General features: G+C 35.0%; 1 protein-coding gene across 1 annotated transcript; it reads right to left on the bottom strand.

Moving 5' to 3' along the window:
• Positions 1-196: 196 nt before the first annotated feature.
• Positions 197-14,700, bottom strand: LOC126818187 (gamma-tubulin complex component 4). The gene is made up of 16 exons (XM_050545446.2): positions 14,524-14,700; positions 13,362-13,497; positions 12,664-12,827; positions 12,315-12,371; positions 8,023-8,102; positions 7,290-7,482; positions 6,194-6,371; positions 5,219-5,343; positions 4,702-4,858; positions 4,059-4,148; positions 3,119-3,233; positions 2,593-2,770; positions 1,772-1,906; positions 1,268-1,384; positions 961-1,097; positions 197-271 (listed from the first exon to the last, which is right to left on the bottom strand). The coding sequence occupies exons 1-16, from the start codon at positions 14,596-14,598 to the stop codon at positions 265-267; spliced, it is 1,944 nt and encodes a 647-aa protein (XP_050401403.2). The 5' UTR covers positions 14,599-14,700; the 3' UTR covers positions 197-264.
• Positions 14,701-15,170: the final 470 nt, after the last annotated feature.

Genomic DNA, 15,170 nt, shown 5'->3' with positions numbered 1-15,170 from the left:
AATTTCCAACGTCAAAGGTTTTTTTAGAGGCTTTTCTGTGACAGGCCTGAAGTCACGGACCACTGACTTTTATCAGCCAACACTGGGATCAAACCCAGAACCTCCTGGTTTGTGAACTAGCACCTTACTCACTGAGCCACCACCTCACCCACGTTTAAGTACAATATATAAATAACTAAAACTTTAAATATAATATAATTTAATACACTGTACAAAACAAATATCATGACTACATTTTATACATAGCACTTTAATCATGATTTCTCAAATCCTGAAAGAAAAAATAAAATACATTTTCAATAAATCTTAAGTGCGCAGATTATTAATAAAACAGTGGTGGCCAAGTGGTCTAATAAACATGCAGTAGATGATAAGGCCTGTTATCTATGCAAGTCATGGGTTTGATCTCGCGGACAGTAAGTAAGGAATAGGGTTGCATGCCTAACCTTGTGGGGTTTCTCTGGGTATTCCAGTTTGCTCCGCTATACACATACTAATTATCAAAATAAAAAATATCATATCTTAGTCCCTATATGACCTGATTATTGTCAGTGGATGTTAAATGCTATTTGTTGCTATCAATAAGATACCAATATTTCTGACTAAATGGCATATTTTGATAAGCAGTCTTATCAAAAAGCAAATTTGGTCCAAACATTAAAACATGAGTTATGGCCATCTTATGTTTGTTTTTCATTTGACCATTTTAATGGTCTTAGTCAGTTCATACTTTCGTTATATAAAGAGATCAAAATGAATTGGCAATACAGTTTCTGGTGCCATTTGGTTAAACTTTACAAAATGGTAGCAAGTTGTTTAATATAAAGGGAGGTAACTGGATTGAAAGTTCCTGAATGCAATATTATCTCCCCTTACACTACATGCTGCTAATCTCTTTGGAGAACTTAAAATTAAAACTTTAGTTCATTCCCAAATGTAAAAACAGTTTTAAATATTTACCCTATTTGTCCACCAGTACAAGTAAAATATTTATTATAATCAAGTCGTAATAATAACTGGGCTAAATATGGACTGGCATTATGATGTTTTACGCTGGATAATATCTTGAACAAAAGATTAAATTGACGCTGAAATTTCTGAAAGATAAATTTAGAAGAATTTATGTTTTCATATTAATAAAAAAAATTTCACAGTTCACATGTACATTTCTTAAATCAATGCAAGATGTTGAATTTTGGATGTTGCTATTGGTATAAAAAATTTGTGTTATACAATAATTTAAATATATAAATACAGTATAATTTACCTGTGCTATGTCTGTTAATTGTTGAAGTTGTTGTGGAAGTAATTGAATGTCAGATGATGTCATCAGTTGACTATAAGCTGTACATAAATCTAATATTTCTCTTAAACAATGGGATACCTACAATATACATATATATACCTTCAAATAATATATAAAGGTACACACACACACATTTAAATAATGACCCAAGTATGGTTGGGTGTAGCCTACCTGTCTTTAGAAATGAAATGAAATGGGGTTTAACGTCCTACTGTTCTGCTCTGACAGGGCTAATGAAGACAGGCTTGTTATTGGTAAAATAATCAAAACTTAATTAACTTAAAAAATAACGTTTTGTCAACTGGAATTACTGTTTACGTTTATTACTCAAGGACATTGAAAAGTTCTCTGGTGGGTATTTCGTGGTTATCACAGATTACACTGTTCATTTCATGGTTTATTTGAATAACCCCAAAATATATTGACAATAATGGATAAAGGTAATATATTCATCTTAATACTTACAGATTTCATATGAACAAAACTCTGTGCTAACAAAGCAGAAAGAAAGTTTTCATGTGCTACTTTAACTGCTTCAAAATCTCTGGTTGAATTGATTTTATCTAGTAATATACCATACTGTGATTCTATAACATCAACCTGTTATATATATATACATCAAAAATAATTCTAAATATTTCATAAGGTAATCAAAACATCTTTGTTTTTGCAGAAATGATATTTAATTCTAAACATTTTATGAAACTGTAAATGCAATTAGAAGTATGATTATCTTATAAACCCGATGACCACAAACTTATCTAAGGAGGGCCCGGGGGTCACAACCTTAAATGAACAAAAAAAAACACAAGGGGATGTAATATCACGGCTAGAGGAAGAGGCAGACATAAAGAGCACATCAATATTAATGACTCTGAACGAACAAACTCAAAACACAACAGGTTCTAGTGGGCCGGAACACACTGCTATGCGGGGATGGAGAGAGAGAGAGAAATGGGGTTTAACGTCCACTAGACACAAACTAGGTCATTTCGAGACTAACACATGGTTGATTTTTATTTCAATAATTCGCTTGTGCGTAGGGGTCTTTAGCAGTGGGAGGAAACCGGAGGAGACAGAGAAAACCCATGAGGTTGGACAGGCGACCCTACTCCTTGTCACGCACAACTAGGGAATCGAAACCCTGCAAGTTGACTCAATGACAGACCGTATGATACAGTGCGCGCGTGCTAACCATTCGGCCATCCAACCCCCCATGCGGGGATGGGGTAGCGGGACGCGTTGAAGATCCCTGTTATAAACAATGATAAAGAGATATCAATTACCTGTAGGTAATATTGTAAATTATCAACTAAGAATCCCATATGTGTTCTAAGCTGCCATTTAGCCATTTCTTCTTGATGTGATGGTTTTTGTTTATGTATCATCTGTATTGTCCAGCATGACTGAATATCAAGTTGTGCTCTTTTAATAGCCAATAAAAACGTGAATATTCTATTGTACCTAAAGTAGAAATTTCAGTATTAAAGCTGCTCATTCTAATTTCGGGGTGTTTTGTCCTTGAAAAGTACAATATTGTGAAAATTGAAACTCTAGAAGGAATATCAGTCCAAATATTTACAGGCGATATAAACAAGCTAGTGCCACTTATAAAAGTTGTATAAATCTTTTGATGGGCCTCATTTTAATCCGACTGAATCCAAGCAGGCAGATTATTTACCACTGCTATTTTGTTTTTCTTAATTAAATGTTAGATTTGGGTACAAGTCCCAAAAAATTAAGTATTATCTCAAAAATAAAAATGACGATTGGTATCTTTAAAGTTTAACGGACACGGTATAAAATACTAACTTTTCTAACATGGCTGAAGTAAAGAATATATGTAAAGGCCAGTGTATCGTGTGTTGTAATCCTAGACAATTCCAACCATTTTCTACAGCCGAACCTGTCGGACCACTTCCACTCTCTAGTAATAAATAAACAATTCACCAATATATTATATCACATTAATAATTCTTCATATTGAAAACATTTATTTTCTTTATCTCAGATGAAGTTTTACAAATGAATGAACATGGAGAGAGTTTAACATCCACTCAACACAAATTAGGTCAATTCGGGACTAACATATGGTTCAATTTTATTTCAATAATTCGCTTGCTGTAGCGGTCTTTAGTTGGACTGGTCATGTACATGCGGGGAATCAAAGCCACGCCATTTGACTCAATGATAGACCTGATTCAACATGCATATGTTAAACATTCCCCCTCCCCTCCCCAGTCTCAGTTAACATGGCACTGACTTACTAACTAGAAGGTCACAAGTTTACTCTTGGTGTTGGTCAAGAAAGTCTGAGCAAAATATCCTCATAGAAATGAAATGAAATGTAATGTAATGGGGTTTAACGTCCTACTGTTCTGCTCCTAAACTGGGCTAATGAAGACGGGCATACGCCATACAGCGGCGCTATGGCCTTCTCTTATATAAAATTCCAACTGCCAAGGGATGTTTTACGTGCACGCCAATATGTACACGGGACCTCAGTTTTTCATCCCATCTGAACGCCTAGACAGCTGTCCTTGTCAGGCCCTTCGTCCTGCATCAATGACAAGGGGAAAACATGCCGGAAATTTCCTCATAGAACATTAGCTGCATACTGTTGGTTCAGAAAAGTAGATCTTATAACACCATTTCATTATAATTTATCAAACTCTACACCATTCCTAACAATTGTGTAATCTGACTTCATGTAACTAAAAGAACTTGGATATTGTAATGTAAGGATACTTACTTCGAGTTATTGTCAATTGGAACTTCTGCAAAAGAGATTCATTCTGTAGGAGAACATTTCTAGCAGCCTGTTGAAACGCCATATTTATATCTGTAATTAACATATATAATAACACACTCAGTAAATCTATACAATAATATAACCTAATCTATCCAGTCCTGATACTATTATACTGATTTCTTGTGAAGTTCTCTTGTGTTCTGTCCAATCTGATTAAAACACAGATCCTTTTTCGTTTGGTTTTTTTATAGTTCAAAATTTCGTTTTACTTGTCTTAACTACACTAGGATCTGGAAGAGTTTTTATATAACCAGCGTTTTGGTTGAAGTGAGGGATAAGCCAATGAAACGGTCTGTTACGGCGACTTCTTGGCGTGCCATGCACAGAACTGTGGGTAACCCACTAGAAACATTAAGGCTGATTGATTAATCAAATGTCTGATGTCATAGGGTAAAAATCTGCTCGTATGACCTCTGACGCGACCCTCCACTACAACCGGTCAGATTTCCATGTAGTAGAGGCCATCGAAAGTATAAAAAAAACGGAACGAAATATAGATCTGTATTTTAATCAGATTGTGTTTTATCAATCAACAAGACATTTGATATTTTATGATAAAAGTGAAATTACATGTTATATTTACCATGTTGTGTTGTTGACGTAACTGGACCAGATAATAAATGCTGAGCTTGGTCTATAAAGGCTAAATATAATTCTCCTCTTCCCAGCAGAAAAAAATCTTTTATAACTTTTAGTTGGTTCCGTAAATCAGATTCTTCTACTATTAACACCCATAACCGCTAAAAAAAACCAACATATATCATGATAGCAAAACATAGTATAATAATAGATGGTGCCGCCAGCACAGAAAAAACAAAATGGATGAGTAATGATATAAATTCTAGAAAAGTTATTATAATTATTATAAAATCATTTATATACTGTATGCTTTCATTACATTTTCAGTCTAGCTGATTAACAGACATAATAGTGAATAAGGGGTATAGAATAGAATGATCTAGTTTAATTTCTAATCAATATTTTGTACCATCCAAATAACTAGACATTATCCAAATGCCCGGGGAAAATCCATCATGACAGATTCATGTTCAATGTCCAGTACCAAACAAATACTATATAATTAAATAAGCTGTATTTACCTCAGCGACAAATGTTCTAATTTTATCAATAATTTTATCGAACACCATGAGATTAAATTCTTCTTGCTTAGATAATTCATGTAGATCTTTAGTAAATTCTTCAACTCGGCTTCTTAATATTGGATCTTAAATATACAGTAAATAAGAATGAACAAATAATATTGGATCTTAAATATAAAGTATGTGAATTAAGAATTAACTTATAAATATATAAATTAAGAATTAAAGATGCATTATGTAAAATTTAGATTAAAGAGCTGGTCGTTCTTACTATAATAGTTAAAAAGTAGAAAATGAATATATTGAAAATTTCATTCAAATCAAGTTATGGGTGTTGGAAGATATATCGCAGATTGTTTATTATCATAGCAACGGTATTGGACAATCATGACTTAGTCTTGTTTGTCCATTTCATCGTTTAACTTTAAAATCTAGTGGGCATTGTAATACCTAATCCTTATAAATATCTGCCATCTACAGAGTTGATTATGGGCTTATCATATTTATAAATGCCTAAATAAAAGTTTATATAACATTTTAAGCCAAAATAAAGACCTGCAATATTCAGATTTAGCTCTTACACAATGCATCTTTAACTCTTACACAATGCGTCTTTAACTAATAATATTGGATCTTAAATATAAAGTATATATGAAATAAGAACTAATTAATAATCAGACTAGCATTGCATAAATACCATTCTTTATGTAAAGAATCTAAAACCAATTTATACGATTCCAACAAAAGTCAATTTCTCTTTCAAAATAATGTTATTTATGATATCAACATAATTAACATATTGGGCTACAATATTTTTGTGAATTCTTTCATAATAAAGAATGTTTATTAATAATGCTGGCCATATTCATAAAATTTCATATTAAGCATTAACGAACTCGAATGTGAGACTAACATATGAAGCATTAAAACTAAGGACAGAAATTATGTGAAAAATCGTAAATATCAGAAATTTACCGGATACTATATTCTTTGAATTCTGTTTTTCGTTTTCAAACATCTGAACTGATTCGCCCACAAACAGTATTTTAGACGCTACTCTAATAGGAATGTAAGCAGGGAGTAAATTAGCTTGTATACCATATAAATGTTCTTTTGGTTGAACATATTTAGGTGTAGATATAGTCATTGCTTTCTGAAAAAAAAAATATGTCATAGAGTCTAATCAAATAAGAAAGGTATTGGTCATACAGCCAAATGAAGATATCATCTTAGCAAAGTAATAAAACATTTTGAATATACCAATAAGAAAATGAACGTGGGTATACACTATTTAAATATGGATGTGTAACTGTAAATTTTATAGAAATTTTACCAAGGCCTGGAAATAATAATTTAAAGATACGTTGTCCCAAAGGATTTATAGGGTAGTTATTTCCAATAAAAGAATGGCAAATTTGGTATATATGGAAAATATTGTCTGCCAGTGTAACTTAGGGAGTGGTTATTATTTCTTGATCGACTGGTTATGTGGTTTTGGAAACATTGAGGGTTTAAACGTACAGAAGACAGCAATTAAACGACCGAAAAAGTAGTTGGCAGAGGATAATCCAACAATTTACTTAGGTTTCAAAATGTATGGCAAAAGGACGCTAAGTATTGACAAATACATTCTGAAAATGGGCCCTCCCTGAATCAAGTTACATGACAAGCATGGCTTCTAAAAATATATTTTTTATATCTTGGGGTATTACAATGTTTTAAGAGGCATTTGAAGCAAATTTTTGGTACATTTATTAGTTTGAATATGTTTTGAGTCCAAATATATCATCAAATCACCCACTTTGTACGTGGGAATGTATCTTTAAGATGTATCTGACAAAATGTCATTCACTAATGAACTAATTTTGTGACAGACATGTATTACTAATATCAAAAACAACATGTGCCTAAAGAACAGAATTTGTGACAGGTGCCTTATTTCCAGGCTTGTATAAGAGTTGTCCAGATATCCTCAGTACAGTAAGTAAACATTTACTAAAGTTTTATGTTGTTTAATGTTTTACTTCAATATGTGAAGAAATCGTCTACAGAATGTAGTAATATTGCTAACCTTCATCTGACGACCAGTAATACCCATTATACCTAAATCATCTTCCTCTTGTTCTGTTTTAGATAAAGTCAGTGTTTGTGAGTTTTCATCTATTTTCTGTATAATGAATTCATTGTAGGAGTCAACTAACGTACCATGTAATAACCAGGCACAAAGCTGTTTATAAAACACATTGTGACACACATGTAGAATTCTGTAATATACAACAACTAAAATACTTCACAACTACACAGACCAATCTGAGAATGTATTTCAAATTGTGATGAATATGAGTTACTCAAGTTTTGGTGGTCCAGGCCCCGAGTTCACAAAGGATTCTCAAAACTGTTGCCTTATTTTAACTAAAATATAGCCCTTTATAAAATTATTGTTGTCTTAATGTATCAAATACATCAATAAGAAACTATGTGCAAAGTTTGTGTTTCTGGATCAAAGATATTACCTCTATACAGTGATTAAAAGTAGAGTAAATTCTTAAATAAAGCCTGAAAATGCTTTGTGTACTTGGGGACAGGTCTTACTTTACAGTTAACCAATGCCTCCAAAATGGCTGCACATCACCGACCAAACTGATCAGCAGTAAATATTCGATTGGCTGCCAATATGACTGATAGGGATGTCATCTGCGTGAGTTAATTTAATTAGCCCTTGATATTAACTTTTTTTCTTCGGCAAGTTTAATTCTAAAACATGTAGTTTATTAAAGAAATAATAGTTATAGTATAAATTTTACCTTTTAAAAGCCTGTTTTACCACTGGTAATCCACAAATAGAACGTTTCTGTACAATATCTAATATATAACATCCATGAGCCTGTATACATAAGAGTGTATAGTTTCATTACATCAGTACCTGGACTAAATTCTATAATGAGTATATTTTGCTCATATTAAAGGGGTATTATGTAAGATATAGATAAAGAGCTGGTCGTCGTTCTTGCTATACTATTTAAAAAAAGTAGGGGATATTTGATTTTGGGGGCATAATACTAAAATATGCAAATGACTACGAAAAAAGTCACTATAGAACCTAACAGAAGAAACATTTCCAGTTACATGTAACGCCCAAACGCACCAATAGCTACCGCATGGAATGCAGGTGATGCTTGGGATCATCATGGGGGTCCAACCCAAGATTTGCACGACTCTGACTTTGAATGTTACAGTCATTGTGGCATTGAATTCCAGGGTGGAAACATCAGTTTAATTGTTTTAGTGACCAGAAAACAAATTTTGATATGCGTCGGCTTACCCAAAATGAAAGGTTACGTGCCCTTGGCATGCTACAGATCGGCAGAACACAGGCGGTTGTGGCGCGGACGATGAATGTTTCTCAGTCTGTCATAAGCAGGCTATGGTCCAGATACCGTGATACACAATCTGTACAGGACAGACCACGCTCAGGTCGACCAAGGGCGACAACTCAAGCCCAGGATTTATTTATCCGTACCTTGGCCTTGAGAAATCGTGTCATCACAGCAAATCAGATCAGCGCTCGTCTTCAAACAGACACTGGTGTGAGAGTGAGTGGCCAGACGATTCGGAATCGACTGCATAGGGGTCACCTTCGCGCCCGACGTCCTCGCGTGATCCCTTGTTTGAGAGATCATCACATTCAGGCAAGACGTCGTTGGTGTAGGGATCGTCAACACTGGGATAATCGACGCTGGAGCAATGTGATGTTTTCAGATGAGTCAAGGTTCACTGTTGATTTTTTGGACAGACGTAGGAGGGTGTGGCGTCGTCGAAACGAGCGCTTCCAAGACGTTAACGTCATCAGACATGATCGATTTGGGGGTGGTTCTGTTATGGTGTGGGGAGGCATCACTGTTGCTGGAAGAACGGCTTTACATGTTGTTGCAGGGCGTGTTACAGGCCAGTACTACCGGGACAACATCTTGGCAGTCCATGTTGTGCCGTTCGCACGACGTCATGGCCGCCGTTTCATCTTCCAGGATGACAACGCAAGATGTCACAGGGCCAGGATCGTTACAGGTTACCTCCAACAACAGAACATCACCACATTACCTTGGCCAGCACTGAGTCCCCCATCGAGCATGTCTGGGACATGCTTGGACAGAGGTAACGTCAACGTCAACAACGTCCTGCCAATGTCCAAGAACTTGCTGCTGCGTTGCAACAGGAATGGGACAATCTGGACCAAAATGACCTTAGACGTCTCATTAGGAGTATGCCACGTCGGATCAATGCTTGTTTGGCAAACAGAGGAGGATTTACCCGTTACTGACTTGGTTGTGATGCTGTGGTAACTTTGCTGTTTGACCCCGGGTATCATTTTACCCTTATAATGGTCAGTCTGTGCCTTACTTAGTCTAACGATCATTTGGAATAAATCGATGAATGTGAACTTCATTTCATTTTGTCATTTGTTTCTTCGTCAGTTTCATTAGGTGACTTTAATAACACTTAAAAATCAAATATCCCCTACTTTTTTTGAATAGTATATTATAGTTCAAAAAAAAGATAGTGCAAAATGAATACCGTATTTTTCGGTGTATAAGGCGCATGCGTAGATAAGGCGCAGGGCGACTTTGGCAGAGGTGTTTCAGGAAAAAAAAAATATGCGTGGTTTAGGCGCACCCTTTCCCAGCGCGTGTGAAACTCGTGCCATAGCATATGTGACTCAAATCCACCTGCGATCTCCAGTAACTAGGTCAAACTCTATTGTTTACAGTTATAATAATTACCGATATTTAGCCGTATCAAGCTTTATATAATTATATTTCTTTATGAAATAAATTGCTTTTGTTACATTTGTTTATATTAATTATAACACGCAATTGCATTATTGCATAACTTTCAGCTGTAATTCTGTTGCTCGTACGGTAGTGAAATTGTCATTCAAAGCCCGCCCACAACAAACATGGCCGTCTATTACATCGTGTTAAATTCGTGAGTAATTGTCTGTGATAAATGAATCGGTTTTGATGATAAACAAATTAAATAATACCTGTAGAAATAATATATCATGATCAGTTACTCACAACTTAAATCCTGACTACCGGTAAAAGAGAAACAACAATTCCAGTTTACTCCAAGTTATGCAAACAACTGACAATCAAACGATAGCGTCAGCTGTTGCCCCGCCCACTCCACGCGTCATGACAATACCCAGATTGTAGCCATTTAGATCTATCAGTAAAATAATACAATAGCATTTTTAATACCAATCAAAAAAACAATGATTTTGTCAACTACAAACAACTTCATAAAGAAAACGGTAACAACTCACTGGTAGATAATTAACTATACCGGTAAAATAATACAATAGCATTTTTAATACCAATCAAAGAAACAATGATTTTGTCAACTACAAACGACTTCATAAAGAAAACGATAACAACTCACTGGTAGATAATTAACTATACCGGTAAATTATAACAATGGGCCAATCACTGAATCCATGTTGAATGAAAACCGTCGGTAACTTAAAACGGTTACTAAAAGACAGTCTTGCTCAAAGAAAACACCCCGATGTATATAAAACACCAGTGAACATTCCATCATTCTTAAAAATTAATTATTCAGAATGGCTACGAGACGAACCGCTTATACCGCTAAGGAGAAGTTGAGGGTAATTAGTTACGCTGAAGCACACGGTAATAGGGCCGCGGGTCGTGAATTTAGTTTGGGGGAGTCAAACGTGAGACGTTTTGTTTTTCTTATATCCATATTTTATTATATCTATACTGTGCCTATAACTATGCTGTGCTATACTGGTGAACCTGTTTGTTTTTATTATATGTTTTTATTATACTTGTGTTAAAATATATTTTAGTCGATGGCTTAAATTTGTTCTGTTCTTCGATATATTCTGCCAGTTTAACTGTAATCCCGCCCATTAACGCTGTCATTGTAACAGACAATACCCATAGCCTATGGTATAATGAGCGTGTGCTCAATGGAAATTACCCTTCTAATAGCCAATGAAAACTCTTTGTCTGTCGAAAGCCCCGCCTTTTCGTCAACTTGACTGATATCACCGTTGACGACACACTGTTTGGATTGCCGACAGTGGCTAACTGTACCGGTAAACGGATTAGCAGAATTATATGTCATCAAATACGCAGGAATAATAGAAATATTAACGAGAATTTTGCAGATATTGTTAGCACTGTCGTTTATGACTAACGGTATACGGAAAAGCCGGAATAATAGAAATATGACTAACGGTATACGGAAAAGCCGATACCGTATCTTAAATGGCCGCCATATTTATTGCACGAGAAAAGACGACATCGGAATGTCGGAATAGCAGAAAAATATGTCATCTAATTATTTACGATATCTTTGCAGATATTTTAATAACACTAAACCGCTATTGACCCATATTGTTGCCACTGTCGTCTATGACTAACGGTATACGGGATATCGGTATGGGAAATGGCCGCCATCTTTATTGCTGTTGTCGATATGATCAACTTCAGACCTCGATGTTGACACACAGAAAAGCCAAGATTTGCTTAATACTATGTATAAGGCGCACCCCCTCTAGAAAATAAAATACCTGGTAAAAAAAGTGCGCCTTATACACCGAAAAATACGGTATATTGAAAATTTCATTCAAATTACTTTATACTTTATTCTGAGTCAAGTTATCACTGTACCATGGTACTGGTATATTCAAGACTTAGCCTCGCTTCTCCATTTTTAAACTGAATCATTAAATGGCCAACCTGTTCTAATCTACTTAAAATTTGAGTCATCCGATGGCCTGGAGAGTTGATTATAGTCTTGTCACGTTAATAAATATCTAATCAATAATTTATATAACATTTAAGGCCTAAAGAAAGACCTACAATAGGTAGATTTAGCTCTTGAATACTTTATCTTTAAGCAGAGTGATAAGCAAATTGATTGATTGATGCTTTATAAAATGATAAACATACCATAATTAGCATTATCTATTTATTCAGCATGTTTTTTTTGGGGGGTGCAGGCATTATGTTGGTTATTGAAGAAATTATAACAAATACAGATAGTAATAAAATCTATAAATAATTACCTTGTGTGATTTGATTTGTTCAATAACTGCAGATAATTCTGGAAACAACAACTCATACTGAAAATATGACAAAACTGAAAGTAAAGTACTTATAATATATTGTTTTATATTGTGCATGAAATAATTTCTTGATGCTTGATCGGAGGTAGTATATATTCCATTACACTTTCTGAAACAACTGATACCACTTGCCTCATTCACTTTGACATTTGGACCTAGTGTGTGCACTTTGCTTTTTTTTGTTTTCTTTCTTAATTTGTACTGTCTGTGCCATCTTTCTTTTGCTGTGCAGTGTATGGAATAGTTTGCTTGATTTAAATATAATTTGTGTTGTCAAGGTGGTACATACCTCTTTTAAAGTACATAAAAGATGTGAAACAGGCAGATATGGGTCTTGTATAAAATCTTTTTCTAAACTCAACAGAGACTGACGATAATCTTGTAACACAATATCAATACCATGACATGCTGCTTTCAAATATAATCCATGCAGATCCTCCTCCGATTTCAGTGCTAAAAAATACAAGGCAGATATGTAAGTACCTTAGCCAGTTCTTTTCCAGGCAAGTGGGTCTAGCTGGTAGCAGGCCATCATGATAAAAAAAATTAGCCCTTGAAAATCAGTATTAAGCTAGCATTCCTTAATGATGCAAGTAAGATTAAAGAAATGACAGTTCTCACTATAATTGCTTCATTTTCAGCGGAGTTATGACCATTTGAAGAACAGTGTAGTCTTGATTGCCATTGCTACTGTGATAATAAACAACATCTTGATTATCCATTTTTTAATTAAATTATTAACAGACGCCCCATACCTCCCTGTTGGGGCTCGCACCACTGGTGCTCTCAAGATTCGACTGTGCCCCTCCATCCACCAGCGGCTAACATTGCCACTGATTCATTGGTCTATAGAGTTGATTATGGGCTTGGCATGTGAATAAATGTCTAATTAATAATTTATATAACATTTGAGGCCAAATGAAAGATCTGCATTAGGCAGATTTAGCTCTTACATAACGCATCTTTAACAAAATAAATTATACTTACTTCTGTGATGTACTGATAATGCATTGCTATATTTTGCAATAAATTGTTGAAAGTGTTTGTAATATGTTCCTAGTTTACCCAATTCATTCAAGATGCTGATTTCTGAAGGATTAATGAATGGAAGATCAGCTATAACCTGCAAGATAAATATAACAATGATGAAAATAGTGTCTATTATCTGTAGATAAGTCAGATTAAAATACGAAAATGGCTGATTTAAGTGCACAAATAAGTATCTACAAAATTTGGTCATTAAATAGGACAAGAAGATGAACATGTCCTAGGGTAACAAGAGAAACTATGAGTATTATATATTATATGGTACTGTTTCTCACTAATGAGGAGGTCATAGGATTGATCCAAATGTTGGCAGAGAAACTTCCACTTGATTTCTCAGTGTGTTTTCCCCTTGTCAGTTGTGCAGGACAAGGGGCCTTTCAGATGAGACGAAAAACTGAAGTGCCGTGTAGGCTACTCGTTGGCATGAGAAAAAGTTATTCCTTCCATACAATTAACAAACAATCCGATTGAGTTTATTACTAAAACATTGGTGATTCGATCTAAAATCAAATAACAAAACAGTCAACGAGTACTAGCTATTTCTTCCATACAATTAAATTGTGTTTGAGTCTTAGTATTACTTGTGGACGACATCACCAATGCCTTGTGGACGACTCCACCAACGGGCGTGGACAACTTAACTAACTGTGGACGGCTTTGCTTGTGGACAACTTGACTTGCACCCAAAGAGAGAGAAAAATGCCAAATGGAGTTTATCATCCACTCTGACACATACTAGGTCATTTCAGGACTAACATATCGTCATATGGTTCAATTTTATTTCAATAATTCACATGCGCGGAGAAAACTCACAATGTTGGGCAGGCAACCCTACTCCTTGTCACGTTCAACCGGGGAATCGAAACCACGCCAGTTGACTCAATGACAGACAGTATATATACTGGTATGCGGAAATGTCGCTATCCTGGCACTGCACGGAGCCTACCCATCTGCATTTGATTCAGAAAAGAACTTTAAACGCCATTTCATTTCATTTCTGTTACCGGTATGTCGAAATTGTTATTGTAAAGTAAAATAAACAAGTCGACGAAGTTTCAGTTTCCACGCTAATAAATATTTACTAATAAAGGATAAAGGTAACCTTGATGCCGTCTCCTTTGTCTCTAAATATACCACCGGTGTTGCCAGACAGTGCTAATAAAATTTCATGGTACATTTTGTTTTCTGTGGGACGTTAAACAAATTATTCACTTTTGTAAAACATGACAAGTTACCGTAGTTTGTTTATGGCGCTAAATATTAGAGTTATCTGCCATCTTCTACGAAACGGTGACGAGAACAATGGATACCTCATAAAAATAACCCAGGGGACAGGTGGATCAGGAGGGGGGGGGGGGGGTACATTCAATTACAATAAGATTTCTGGGGAGTTACATACCTTAGATACAACAGCCTTATCTTAATTGATAGGGTCAGTCACTTAAGGTGGCTGGTAAAAATGAAATTGTTCTACTATGGTAAGATACATGCATCCACATTGTAAATTATACTTAATAATGGCAAAGTTCATCATTAAACACCGCACCGTATTAATTTGTTCTTTTTTACAATTTAAAAACATAAAATGCGACTTTATATTTTTGTAATTATGTAACAATGACAGGCAGTGAAGAAAACACTATTTTTGAACTTTGCTTCTGATTATTCGGAGAATACCCCCCCCCCCCCCAAAAAAAAAAACCCCAAAAAAAATACGGCATAGAAGGGTAGCCTACAATTTGTTACATG

This window comes from Patella vulgata, chromosome 4 (assembly GCF_932274485.2).
Source record: "Patella vulgata chromosome 4, xgPatVulg1.2, whole genome shotgun sequence".
NCBI classification, from domain to species: domain Eukaryota; kingdom Metazoa; phylum Mollusca; class Gastropoda; family Patellidae; genus Patella; species Patella vulgata.
The sequence above is the reverse complement of the archived record's forward strand: the minus strand, read 5'-3'. Positions and strand labels throughout refer to the sequence as shown.